The 14,004-nt window shown below is 40.1% G+C and overlaps 1 protein-coding gene across 1 annotated transcript in view; it reads left to right on the top strand.

The window, feature by feature from the left end:
- Positions 1 to 12,191, top strand: part of ENPEP (glutamyl aminopeptidase (aminopeptidase A)) — a 35,136-nt gene extending 22,945 nt beyond the window's left edge. The window contains exons 9-20 of the mRNA XM_010009134.1: positions 489 to 554; positions 2,044 to 2,195; positions 4,563 to 4,642; positions 6,022 to 6,149; positions 6,265 to 6,320; positions 7,124 to 7,274; positions 8,035 to 8,108; positions 8,225 to 8,326; positions 8,436 to 8,606; positions 10,761 to 10,901; positions 11,705 to 11,783; positions 12,032 to 12,191. Coding sequence (XP_010007436.1) covers positions 489 to 554; positions 2,044 to 2,195; positions 4,563 to 4,642; positions 6,022 to 6,149; positions 6,265 to 6,320; positions 7,124 to 7,274; positions 8,035 to 8,108; positions 8,225 to 8,326; positions 8,436 to 8,606; positions 10,761 to 10,901; positions 11,705 to 11,783; positions 12,032 to 12,181 — 1,350 coding nt within the window. The 3' untranslated portion in view covers positions 12,182 to 12,191. The remainder of the gene's footprint in view (positions 1 to 488; positions 555 to 2,043; positions 2,196 to 4,562; positions 4,643 to 6,021; positions 6,150 to 6,264; positions 6,321 to 7,123; positions 7,275 to 8,034; positions 8,109 to 8,224; positions 8,327 to 8,435; positions 8,607 to 10,760; positions 10,902 to 11,704; positions 11,784 to 12,031) is intronic.
- Positions 12,192 to 14,004: the final 1,813 nt, after the last annotated feature.

Below are 14,004 nucleotides of genomic sequence, written 5' to 3'. Positions count from 1 at the left end.
TTAAGCAGCCAGGTAAGACAGAACCAGAAAGAGTGTTTAGGAGATGCAAACAGTTGGCTGAACACCATTATTCCTTGTAACAATCATTTTGATCACAGCTTAGAGGTGAATAGACTTTCCTACTTCCACTCTGAGTCCACAGCTAGTGAAATCTTCTGAAACAGCTTCCTCCTTCTGAACAACCTCTTAGACAGAAATTTGCAACAGGGTATGCTGATGTCCATTCAAACAAAATAAAAATAATTCTCCAAGTACAAATTTTGTACTAACAAGTCACACTGGAAAATGCGGACTTTCAGCATTACAGGAAGCATTGGAAAGCAAAGGATCTTCATCAGCTGAATATTGATCCGTTTAACCTCCTATTCCAAATACTACAAACCCTGCTCTCTGTACTCTCTATATCTCTATACAACTGAATATGTGTGTTGTTTTCATAGACAAAGAAAGACCTGGAAGTATTTTCACAATCTTCTACTTCTTTCTAGATATATTTGAAGAAACACCATTTCCAGAACGCCAAGACAGATCAATTTTGGGAAGCTCTGGAAGAGGTATGTTTTGCAACAACCCAAACCCTTACTAATAAATGTTTCATATCTCATCCACTGGTTTCCCAAACTTTTTGTCACTTTTCTGCCAATGAGAGATTGCAAGCTAGGCAGCCTTGCAGTATATCCCAGCACATCTTATTTCTAGCAAATATATTATTTCCTCATTTTTTGGATAAGACTGTGGGAGTCGAATAAGAAATAAGAAAGGACACCTTGCTAATAAACAGCCTGCTGCTGAAACGTTTCCACCACAACTCAAACCCACTTTATGGGTAAAAACACTACTCCTTCACCACACACATGCACATCATACTCACTGTTATCTCTAACCAGATTCAGCTGTTTGAAAGCTCTCAACAGTATCCGTTCCCAAGTAATTTTGCTGCTTATCTCTGTCTCTAGCTTCTCAGTCATAGAATCATAGAGTAGACTTGGAGAAGACCTTAAAGATCACCCAGTTCCAATGCCCTGCCATGGGCAGGGACACCTTCCACCATACCAGGTTGCTCCAAGTCCCGTTCAACCTGGCCTTGGACACTGCCGGGGATGGGGTAGCCACAGCTTTTCTGGGCAACTTGTGCCAGTGTTTCACCACCCTCATGGTGGTGGAATTTCTTCCTAATGTTTAATCTATATCTACCCTCTTTGCCTTCTGAGTTGGGTCGTTCTCTGTCCCATAATTTTCTGATCTTTCCTTTTCCTTAAGGCTTGCCTGTCTCTTTCTATCTATCTCGTTGCCCCCAGAAGCTCACCTGCATACTACCAGGTTCCTCCCCCAATTACATTGTCTTTTCTTCCATCACTGTGGACATTCACAGAGCCCAACTTGCGCTTTTGTATCTTCTTTCAAGTTTACACCTTCTCCTTGGTCCCAGACTTCTTCCTGCTCAGCAAGCCTTCTTCCTGCTGTCTCTCTGGCACTTTGCATCTTCACATCATCTACTGTTTGACCTTTAGCTCCCTTCCCTCACAGGTGGCATCCTCAGCAGGCAGTGGCAGCTTTCTGCAGCTCCAGTCTCTAGGATGCAAGTTCACAGTCCACAGAATGGATCACATTTTACATTCGTGCAGCTGCTGATGTTTGTTACTGGCTTCACACTCATAACAGGACATACTGCAAGGGGACTTCTGGCTTTGAAAAATCTTTTTATGTACTTTCTGTCCTGTTCAGTTGTTTTCTCAGAAAAAATGGAATAATCTTAAAGTGTGCAAGGGGCCTCAAAGTTTCCTTTGTATTTCTTGTCCATGTTACTAGCCAGTCTCCTGCCCACATACTTCTGATTATCTTTGTCTGTGTTCAAGTTTCCAGCTCATTTCTTCTGTTAATGACAGGCACCACAAAAGGATTTAATAGAGTATTTTTTATAGTGAACATACTCTTTCCTCTGCCCTGTTCTGCTCTTCTTTCTCTCAGTATCAGAGACATTTTCTTTTTTCCTCTTTGGACTGAATTTCCTTTTTCACTGCAACCTTTTCCCATCATTCATAGGCAAGTGATATACCTGTGAAGGAAGTCATGGACACATGGACTAGGCAGATGGGCTACCCTGTTTTGGAGATGGGAAGTAATTCAGTATTCACACAGAAACGTTTTCTCTTGGATCCCAATGCAGATGCTTCTTATCCTCCTTCTGATCTTGGGTAAGTTCCTGCTGTAAATGTCTATCCAAAACAGGCAGAAATACTGCTTTCTTCAACTGACATACACATAGGCAGTGTTATACCCATTCTTGCTAAGCTTACTCTCAGCATTTGCTTTTAAAAAGAAACCAGCAGAAGTTAGATACAAATATTTTAAATTTAGGACATCATCAGCCCTTTGCTTCAGTGTTTCTTTCTCAAACACAGCAGAGTAAAATTGGACAGGGTCTCCCAGAAAATTTATTTCCACACACAGACAACTCAGATGACTGCGAACCATCTGTTGAACCACTGCAAATAATAATCTGCCACACTAAGCAAAACTGACACAAAATTGTCTCTGTCCAGAAACCAGATACCATGACCCAGGTATTTTATACCATGATAGTTTATTCCTTTTCATATATGATATAGAATCTGTAACACATCATAGGGTCTTCACACACAATACAGGGTCTTCTCTACGCATCTTAAAACCATGAGTTATTGTAAAATTACCTGTGTATTTGCAATGTTGTATTTCTCCCAATATAAGCAGAAAAGCTTGCAGGGTTTTGAAGCAACTCTAGCTGCAAACTACAGCACTGTGCCATCTGAAAGCTGGTTCCACACACTGTTCAGGAAAAAAATACTTCTTTGTGTTAAACATTTTGACTTATTGCACTATGTTCTCAGGTAGCAGACTTGGGAATCCAGCTTTTGCTTGACTACAAGACTTACAGTACATTGCCATTTGTCGTTTCTTGAGTAGAAATCCCAGCACTGTTTGTACCTTAATCTGTCAAGAAGCTGAACTGTGCACTGCCTCTGCTATTCCCAAGGTGAAAGGGGAATTTGTTTCTGAATATATAGGTTTTATAAATTACTTAGAAATAAAATGCAGTAATATATATTATAATATTGATATTATCTATCTTAGGACAGGCTTAGTCCCTTGCCTAAAAGTCAATCCACTGAAAATCAACACTTCCTCCTTCCACCCTCGCAGATGAGGAGGCTTCTGAAGAGATCCTACCCCAGATGGGAATAGCCTAATTTATTTCCAGGTGCAGGGTTTTTATTTAAGCATAGAAAACTCCAGGCCTTGAGAAAACTCCTGGATCCTGCAGGGATAGTCTCCTGAGCTGTCTCTTTGTTTCAAGCTTGTTTGGCTTGAAAGAGTCCTCTTCTGCATGCTGGCACTCAAAAGAAATGGAAATTCAGAAACCAGTGCTGGGATGGGCTTTAATATACTAGCATGACTGCTCAAAATGGCTTAATAATTTTAGCAGCCCTGTGCAGGTGGCTGTGCAGGTATGCTCATGGCATGCTCTGCCATGCTGCTTCCCTGACTACCTGGTCACAGTCTTGATTAGGCTGTGCTATGGCTCCCTTCCAGCCAATGCCTCACTTTTGGAGGAACTAGAGTTGTCTTGGAGAAGGAAAATAGTCTGGAAAAGGCAAGAGGTCCTGCTGACTGTATCACAATGGTTGCTTAAGGTCACTCAGTTTTCCCATCTGTAAAAAAAGGTTTCATAATACCTAACCATTTATTTCAAGTCAGCACTGCAAAGATTAACTGGTGTCTGCATAAAGACCTACATCGACCATCCACATACAATCATCTTTTACTAAATTAATTGCCTTATACCCTGCTAGATTATTATCAGACATGACATGAAAATAGTGTTTAGCAAGACTTCGTATTCCAAAGCCATGGTAATAAACTACAAAGTATAGCACAATGGAAATTCATTCATTTAATCTCTCTCTGATTACGGGTAATTATTACCCTCTCCAGCATACAGTCACTCAGAGGTGAAGATTGCATTCAGAAGGATATGGCCCTAGCAGTTCCATTGATTTAAAAAACCCCAAACAACCCAAACAGATAAATTGTGCAGCTTTCAGGTTTAACTTTAGACACGTAATTTGCACAGTACCATATTAACTTGTCTAAAACATCAGCATCAGACAGTGGACAAAATCTTATCCCATCAGTTCACCGGATCATTTTGAGAACTATTGATAAATACAAAGCATTAAGACAGGCTACTGCTATTCCCATCTCAGACACTTCATGCTTTTTATTTTCCTTTCCAGGGAGTGTAACTGCCCCAATCATACCACACCAATATCTGACATTTTGTTTTCTGAATAGAGTGTCACAGCACAGAAACATTTTTACAATACAAATAACAGCCATTGGTAAAAAAATGTGTTTTGTTACAAGGGATATTTGGTAAATGTATATGTACATAAGCACACAGTTGGCTTCATAAAACAAGATTTAAACATTAAAACAAATTGAAAAGATATACTGACACTTTATTTTTAGCATTTGTTTTCAAATGTCATTATATTCTCTATCACTCTAAATAATTTCAGTTACAAATGGAATATAGCAGTGAAATGGAGACTTGGGAGCTCAACAAACTATACTTTCTACAACCTATCAGACTCTGCAGGTAAACTTACCTTTCTCTTTTAAGAGTAATGAATGGATAAAGCTTTTGAATATCTTTAACAAGAAATAAAATACAGAATTGGCTTTCATGCTTTACAGTTTTCAGATCCAGGAATGAGCACAGAGCTTTGTTGGGCTGAAGTTAGTAGTTATATCTTCAATAAGATAATTATTGGCCCTACAAGGATGCTGGGGAGGGACTCTTCATTAGGGACTCTAGTGGTAGGACAAGGGGTAATGGCTTTAAACTTAAACAGGGGAACTTTAGGTTAGATATAAAGAAGAAGTTCTTCACAGTGGGGGTGGTGAGGCACTGGAATAGGTTGCCCAAGGAAGTTGTGAATGCTCCAACCCTGGAGGCGTTTAAGGCCAGGCTGGACAGAGCCTTGGGCGACATAGTTTAGTGTGTGGTGTCCCTGGTCATGGCAGGGGGGTTGGAACTAGACGATCTTAAGGTCCCTTCCAACCCTAACTGTTCTATGATTCTATGATTCTATTTCCCCTGTACTCACATTATGTCAATTAAGGCTTAATTCAGTAAAGTGTTTAAGCATGTGTTTAATTCCAGTCCTATTCAAGGATGCATCTAAGCATACTCTTAACTACGAAGTATTAAAATCAGCAGGACTTTGATATGCCCTTTTTCAAGCCTAAGAAAAGAGGTGAAGTGGCAGCTGATGAACTGTGGTATGGTAAACCGGCAATCTGAGTTAACTTAAAGAAAAAGAGCTACAAATGCTTTAAACACATTTTCTAATGATGATTTCAGGAATGAGGAAATACCTAAATAGGTATTTTTGATGATTTTTGATGCACTCAAGTTTGAAGTTCTCATTCTATAACTCTAGTGGCCAAAAAGGGGAAAAAAGAGGTGGAGGGGACGATGGTGGAGTTTTTAAATTTCATCACGTTAGAATTTCAGAAATATCACCATCAGCTCTTCTCTTAGTGTACCCTTAAAAAGCTAGTTGAAATAAACTGAAAAATTACTTTAATTGAGGATAAAATGTAAGAACTTTAAAACTAATAGTAAACATGAGGGTGGAAAAACCTTTTAAAAGAGATATTTGCAAGAACTGCTTCTTTGCAATTTTTTACTTTTTACAATGACACCAATATTCACCATCCTCCAACTAGTCACAGTGATCTCCATTTTAAATTTAATAAACTAGCTTGCCCAAGTAATTATCATAACTCACTCTTCTAAGACAAGTGCTGGCACTCATCAAAGTCTATAATAACCTACAGCCATTAAAAATAAAAAAAAGGTTTGTATCTCATTTCAATATTCATCAAAACCAAATATTACTTTTGGAGTCAAGGAATCTCCAGTGAGCTCTGTGTCATATATGCACAAACTGATCACTCTTTGTTTTGCAGGAATTACAATACCATCATCTCCTAATTCTTTTGTGAAAATTAATCCAGACCACATTGGATTCTATCGGGTGAATTATGATAGTCAAAACTGGGCCAGTTTAAGCACACTTCTGGTCAGCAACCACAAAGTGAGTGTAATAACATTAACCTGTCTGGTGGGTTTCTTATAGAGGTCTTTCGACACTGTTTTTTTCTGCAAATAATCTATGTATGCTTGATCACTCTTTTCCTTTTTTCACACAGGATTTTTCAGCTGCTGACCGTGCAGGGATTTTGGATGATGTCTTTTCTTTAGCAAGGTAAACTAATTCCCTGCAGAGATTTCAACACAAGCTCTTCACTTTACATTACATTGACTGTTAATTAGAATTAACTCAGGTGGTTGAAAGTTTCAGAATTTGTTACATCACAATTGTTTATTGGCCTGTGCTGTCTCCAAAATGGACAAATTCAAGTATGCACTGGCAACTTGCAGTACCAATGCAGACAAGGGAAATCCTCCCCTTCTGTTCGGTGGAGGAAAAAAGAAAGAGGGCTTTAATTGAACAGATTTTAGAAAGGGGTAATTTTGCCATGTAAGTAACAATAATAGAAGCACTCCAGAAGAAGTTAGGTGTCCAGAAAATCAGAAGCACTTCTACAATGCACAGCATTGCACTAAGAAATTGCCACCTCAGCTATCTTGTTTAGAAGTTTGCTTGGAAACTTCTAGCTCTTATACCCAGCCATGCTGACACAGATAGATAGAATTTAGATGGCCTTCTGAGACAGCCTGTAAGTCTGAATTGCCTCAGCCTTTTAGGATGTCTCCAGAGCTAGAAATTCCTTTTTGTGTGACAGGAGCCACCACGGTCAGTTGATGGCTACCCACTTCTGGGTACACTGGGCTGCTACACAGTGTGAGCAGCCTCCTCACAGCACTGATCAACAGTGATCCTCAGTGATCTCTTTGGAAAACAACTCTCAAGTTACATCTGAGATTATTTTCCCCCTTCCAGAATTTATTTCAGACCTTCTAAGTAAATAGCATTCTAATATCTCTAAAGAAGCAAGTTCTTCAAGTTTGCTAAAATAACAGAAGTTATGTTTTCTCTTTCTGCAGATCTGGACTAGTGAATTACTCTGTTCCTCTGGAGCTCACAAAATACCTAATAAATGAAACAGACTATTTACCATGGCATAGAGTTATATCATCTGTAACTTACCTCACAAACATGCTTGGAGATGATACAAATCTCTATCCCCGGTTTCAGGTGATGAAGCAAAAAAACCCCAAACATTTCTTCATGGCACCACTGGATCTGACAGTTCAAGATCTGTAACATCAATAACATTGGAGTTCAAGTGATTTTCAATGTTGCTGAGCATTCAGCACTTACTTTTTTTACTGTACTTTTAAAAAAAAGTGCTGAGAACTGCTTAGTACTGTTCTCTGAATTACTTGGATTCTCAGTTCAGGACTATGCACCTGGAGGAAAACATTATGCCTAATGATGGATTATTCTCATAATCCATCACCGTAAGTCACAGTACAGACATTTGTTAGTCAAGGCTGTCCTGCATCCAATAAAGAAATATGTATAGGGCAGCAAAATCTCTGACACCTGTCCTCAGCGTGAAGGATGGCTATACCTCATTGTGACAGTGAGCAGGTTTGTTGGTTGACCTAATGTGCTGAATACGAGTTAATGGTCACTAAAATAAGTTTGTCCTGAACTCAGCATTATCTCTGGAAAACAGTTGTGGCAGTGTTTCCTTGCTGTACCCCAACCTTCATTTGGTAACACATGCAAGGCTGAAGAGAAGCAGGTTGCCCTTGTCCTAGATGTAGATCAGTATTGCAAGCATTCAGAATTGCAAGCTGTGGTGATCTGGAAAGATTGTGTGTGTTTGTGCTACTTTTCATTTAAGAGATGCTAGTTCTGGGAAAAAAAGAGGGACAATAAACTATGAACACAAATATATTATTTAAAGAAGTTTACACAAGTAACCAACCCCCTTTTTCTACCTCAGGAGTATTTTCGCCAGCTGGTAAAACCCATTGTGGATCAACTACGCTGGAATGATGTTGGAGGCCATTTGGAGAGGTTAAACAATCTGGTTTTTTCCCCCTTCTTATATTATTGGGGGTTTTAGTTCTCATATTATTGATGGACTCAAAAAACGCTAAGCAGTAGGAAAATCTCTCTTTTTCTTTTAAAAGGCTCCTTCGTACGTCTGTTCTAGACTTTGCTTGCAGTATGGGTGACACAGAATCTTTGAACAACGCTTCTCAACTATTCGAGCAATGGCTACAAGGACAAATGTGAGTGATCATGGGTTTTGTTGCTGGTGAAGAACACAGCATGTGACTTGGTCACAGAACTCAAGCAGGAAAGGGGGAAGAATATTCAAGTACTGTTTCTTTATTTTAGTATTCCTGCAAATCTCCGACTTCTAGTGTATCAGTATGGGATGCAGAACTCAGGCAATGAGACATCGTGGAATTACATGTTTGAGAAATACCAAGAAACTTCATTAGCGCAAGAAAAAGAAAAGCTGCTGTATGGCCTGGCATCAGTAAAGAACATCACACTTTTGGACAGGTGATTTAAACACACCAAGATTTTTCTTTCCCGACAGAAACAACTGGTCACCATTTGCTCATTCCCCTCTCCTCTCTCCTGTGCTGTCAGTTTTTTCAGGTTACAGCATGAGGAATGTAACACATTTTCAAGACCAATTATCTAACAGCTACACCCCCCCCCCCCAGGGTTGTACTATAAGAGAAAAAAACCTTGCTCCTCTAGTGGAAAGATATTGAACACACGGTAGTTTCTACACATGTACAGCAGTCTTCGGCTTTTCAAACAGTGCCTTCACCCTGTGTAATTTTAGCTGCCTAATAATCAGAAGAAAGTTAGTTGTCTATGTTTCCTCTATAAGCAGTGAAAGGAGGCAGGACCTCCGGAGTACTGTTTATCTGAGAGCAGGAAAGGGACTTAAAATCAGTGGGAAGAATGGCTTTTGGGTGTTGCTACAAAGGGAGTTTGTTTAGACTAGGTGCCTACCTAAGTAGTCAAAATCAGGCAAACAACCTTAAGCAATAGTTACTAACGGCCCTATGAAGGATTCTGTGTGAAGTCACCATGCTCACTGAAGGGCTGTGCAGAGGTAGAGCTAGAACCAGAAATGATGTATTCATGCCACCTTGGCAGTGATGGGGAGTCTGGATACTGCCCCAGGCTGGTCCAGTGGTCAAACTGGGTGAGCGTCTTCCCAGGCTGCCACTCTGCATAGGCACACTAGCTCTTTTAAGCTTATCTGATAACTTTGCATGTAGTGGAGATGAAGGCAAACATCTTCACCGGGCCCATTCACCCCTCTGTTGCAGCCCTATCTAAATACCGTAAGACAGATCAGTCTCTGCCTGGAAGAGTTCCAAGTTTAAACTAGATGAAACAAGGAAGTACAGGAAGTTTAGGAAGAATAAATTGAAGACGTAGACTAATTAAAAGAGAGGTAGGAGGCAGCTGCATTCCTATATTCTTGTGACCACTGCCATAATCTACAGCCATTCAATAATTAATCACTAAGATATTAATTAATTAGCTAGGTCAGCCTGTATTTGCAGAAAATAAAAAATACCCCAAAAAGCAGGAAAAGCTTTCAACTTACTATTAAAATAACAAGAAGGGGGAAAAGAGCAAACTGATTGAGAAATTCCCCCTTACATATAGAAAAAAGAAGACAATCCTTAACCCCAGCACACAACGGTTTAAGGGTGTTCTTCTGCAGCTACTGCTGGAGAGGGACTTTTTACAAGGGCATGTAGTGATAGGACAAGGGGGAATGGCTTTAAGCTAACACAGAGGAGACTTAGATTAGACATTAGGAAGAAATTCTTCCCTGTGAGGGTGCTGTGACACTGGCATAAGTTGCCCAGAGAAGCTGTGGCTGCCCCATCCCTGGCAGAGTTCAAGGCCAGGTTGGATGGAGCTTTGTGCAACCTGGTCTAGGGGAAGGTGTCCCTGCCCATGGCAGGGGGGTTGGAACTCTATCTCTAGGTTTCCTTCCAACCCAAACCGTTCTATGATTCTGTGATTCTCAGCCATGTTCATGCTACTCATGTTCCCACAAGTGTGCATGCTGAAGGATCCCTCCACCCTGTCAGGCAAAACCATTTATGCTGTAACTGAAAGTATAATTGCAGCACTTGCAAGCATGCTATGCCCAAATGAAATTTAGTTCTGTGTGGATAAGGGTTTCAGAACAAACAATTTTCAGTGTAAGTCGCCTACCTGTGTACTTATAATCCCTATAAGATCTTTATAGCCTGTACTACTCCTTTTTTAGCACTTTGGCTACCCAGATAGGCTACCCATCCAATCTTGTTTTCAGTATTTTACTAAAGCATAGGAATAATAATGGGTTTTTTACTGCTTTTGAGAAACTTAGAGACATAAAACCCTATTTACTTTCCAAAAAGATGCCTAACTGCTTAGATTTCTCTCAATACAATTATCTATTGACCCAGTTTTCAACTTATGTTTTACATCAGCGTACTTCACCTTTAAAATGCTGTAGACAAAAATAATAACCCTGCTTGGAAATTGGCTGTAGACTATCATGGCAAATACTTGAGAAATATAGGCATGGGAATTGCATTATTTCTCATCATCATCAGTTAAGTCTACAAGAAAGTGTTAACTTATATTTGGTTTCTGTGGTCTTTCTGATTTTTATGGCATTTCCCTTAGGTATCTGAAATATATTTACAACACTAGCCTCATCAAAAGCCAAGATGTGTTTACAGTCCTGAGATACATCTCATATAACACCTATGGGAAAACAATGGTTTGGGACTGGATACGACTTAACTGGGAGTACTTAGTTGACAGGTATGCTAATGAACTCATTGGAAACTTTAGGTCTACATCTATCTATATATCTTGTTATATGCCATGCTTTTCTATGTTTTCACTATACTGCTGTAATCACTGGCCTTTGAATACTGAAAACAGAAAGCATATTTAACACAATGCTATCCACCTGCTACAAAAAAGTGGTTTGCTGTTAACTTGAAAACCATTCTTTCTCTAAATGCTCACTACCCAGAAATGGCAATTAAAAAGTACAGAAAGTTCTACCAAGGATATAGAAGTATGATTATTGCCTGGAAATTAGTCAGTCATGTCTCTGCTCTTTCTATTGATTTCATAACAAGAAGACTGTATAGAATTTTTTTCAGCTTCTTCCAGTGGTAACAACAAGTAGCAGACGCACAGACTAGTGGAAAGGCAAACCTTTTAGCTTTGCTCCTCTCTGAGTGACTTCTTTCTCCTTCATTCTCCTTTCTAAGTACTTGAAGAGGGCACAGAAGCAAAGCACACCTGCAAGCCTAGAGCTGTGAACTGGGCAGCATCTGTCAGCAATACACTTAATTTACAACATAAGACAAAAAGTCACTAATTAAAAGGTTAAAAAATCCCCCAGAAGAGATCACTCCATTAGTAAATATATTTGAGAACAGCACAGATATTGTAAAGGAGTATTAGTTTTCAAGTATTTTAAGAACTGGTGAAATCTAAGTGCATCTGGTTTACCATAGCACAGTTAGAAGTTTAAACTTCAGGTAATTACTTGTGCCTTTTCTTTTTTAATGGTTTTGCATAAAGCTTCATTTATTAAATTGTTTTTCTAGATTCACTATCAATGACAGATACCTTGGTCGAATAGTGACTATTACCCAATCTTTCCACTCTGAGCTCCAGCTTTGGCAGGTATGGTGACAGGACTTCTGCTGGTTTTAAGTCAATATATTTAACAATCTACTGGGCAGGTAACTTGACTTTTTATCCTTCAAATGTGCAAAGCAGTATGAGTTACTGCAAAACTATGCCACTGCTACTAGTGTGAGCTTAAGTATCTCTCCCTGCCAAAACTGCCCTTGACCAGGCCCCTGTGAAAAACCATTTGCCCAGTAGCAGCATTGTTTGCTTCATGTCAATTATTTTTCTCTCTTTTCCAGATGGAAAATTTCTTTGAGAAATATCCTAATGCTGGGGCAGGAGAATCACCCAGGAGTCAGTCAATTGAACAGGTGAAGAACAACATTGAATGGCTAAAAGCAAACAAGGAGGAAATACAAATGTGGCTAGAAGCACAGCCAGGCCCTTAAAGTCTTACTTATTAAAAATAACAGGCACTCATTCTGGGCACTCAGATCATCAGAGATATTTAGCAACATGGGTTCTTGCTTAGAGGACCAAGGCCTAATATTTTTTCTACAAACCCTCAGGAGACCACTGCCAGAGCAATATTTCTGCAGTTGCTGAGCAGGAATAGCTTTATATTCTGAGAGGTGAATTTGCCTGAACAAACAGGACAAATACATAAAGTTATTCAAGGCAGAAGTGGTGGCAGAACTGGAGTACTCACTGATCAAGCTGGTCTCACTCCTTCCTCATACCACTCTGAAAGCTACTTCTCATCTGGCACAGACGTGTATCTAGTAAACTCAGGGATTCTACTCCACATGCACCTCACAGGAGCTTTCTCCTGAAGGAAAGGGTATTAAGCAGTAATTTTAACATTGTCTGAAAATCATCCCCTATATTCATAGCTGTTAAAAAAATCTCCATTTGGAATTTAGCTTTGCATTCTGATACTACAGAAAGGCCAGCTAAGCTTCCCTCTCCACTGATTTTTGAAGTTTAACTATCAGTGCATAAGGGATCAATATTATCAGCTTCTTTTTCAATATTATTAGTTGGGATTCTGTAGTTTGGGGGAGGGAATGTCTTGGTTATTTTTGTCTTATTACTGAATCTTCTGAAAAGAAGAGCTTGTGGCAGCCATTACTGCGAACAAGACATATGGTACTTACTGTCTCTTTTCTTGTGTAAAAATAAAATTTAAAACTCTACCTGGAAATCTCAGTCTGTTTCTAATAAAGTGGTAAAGCTGCCTGGCATATAGAAAAGCAGCTGTTACATAGCCCAGCTGTGCTGTACATATAGCTTCAGTGGCTTTTGAGGGGAGAAAATCTATTATCTCCTCTGAGAAAATACTAAAAGAAATGTCAAATTCAGGCAGAGGGGCAGATGAGTCCCACTGCTGCAATTCAGCCTACTGCAGAACTACAGGCAGCAAATAAACAACTCTTGGTCCCAAGTCCTTCTGCCACTATTATGCTGGAGAAGACAGCAGGGCTGCTCTGCCTGCCCCTCCCAAGCTGGGACATGGGATGTCTTGGAGCTACTAGGTTTCCATGAGCTGTGTCCTGACACTGTACAGGCAGCAAACATGAGCATTAGCCCCATCTTCCTTGCTTTCTCTCTGGTCTCCTAGAGGAAAGGCATAGCAGAAGGGAATCGGCTAGAGCCAGTCCCTGTCCAGATGTCCTGGGAGCAGGACCACCGAGCATCTCACAGTAGGTAGTCCTGGGAAAGATTAGGCACAGCTGTTGGGAAATTCTGCAGCTGGATGAGAAGACAGAAGCATGGAAAAGCAATTCCCTTCTTGCTGCAGTGCTATCCAAAGGGAAAGTTACAGATGTTGAGGAGACAGCTCTAATGTACAGAAATACCAGGGTACAGGCTCTACCTGCCTCTAGACCTTGGTACAGCACAGAGAAGCTTATACAGTCCCAGGTGGAAACACTTCACCCTGCACTGCCAGGAGATTCAGGGCTGGAACTGTTTTGGGCCTCTCCCTAGGTACCCAATTAGCTGCAACAAGTCCAAACAAATCCGGTGACCAAGCCAGTTGTTCTGTTTTGGCTGGGGCAGAGTTAATTTTGTTCATAGTATCTGATATGGGCTATGTTTTGGATTTGTGCTGAAAACAGTTTTGATAATTCAGGGATGTTTTCCTTACAGCGAACACGCTGGGGGTGCACAAGGATTTGGGAGGGGACACAGCTGGGGCAGCTGACACCAACTGACCCAAGTTGTTGTATGATTCCATACCATACAACATCATAAGAGCTAGACAGAAAAG

The sequence above is a fragment of the Nestor notabilis genome, unplaced genomic scaffold (genome assembly GCF_000696875.1).
Source record: "Nestor notabilis isolate BGI_N333 unplaced genomic scaffold, ASM69687v1 scaffold3340, whole genome shotgun sequence".
Lineage (NCBI taxonomy): Eukaryota > Metazoa > Chordata > Aves > Psittaciformes > Psittacidae > Nestor > Nestor notabilis.
This window is presented reverse-complemented; position numbering and strand designations above follow the sequence as displayed.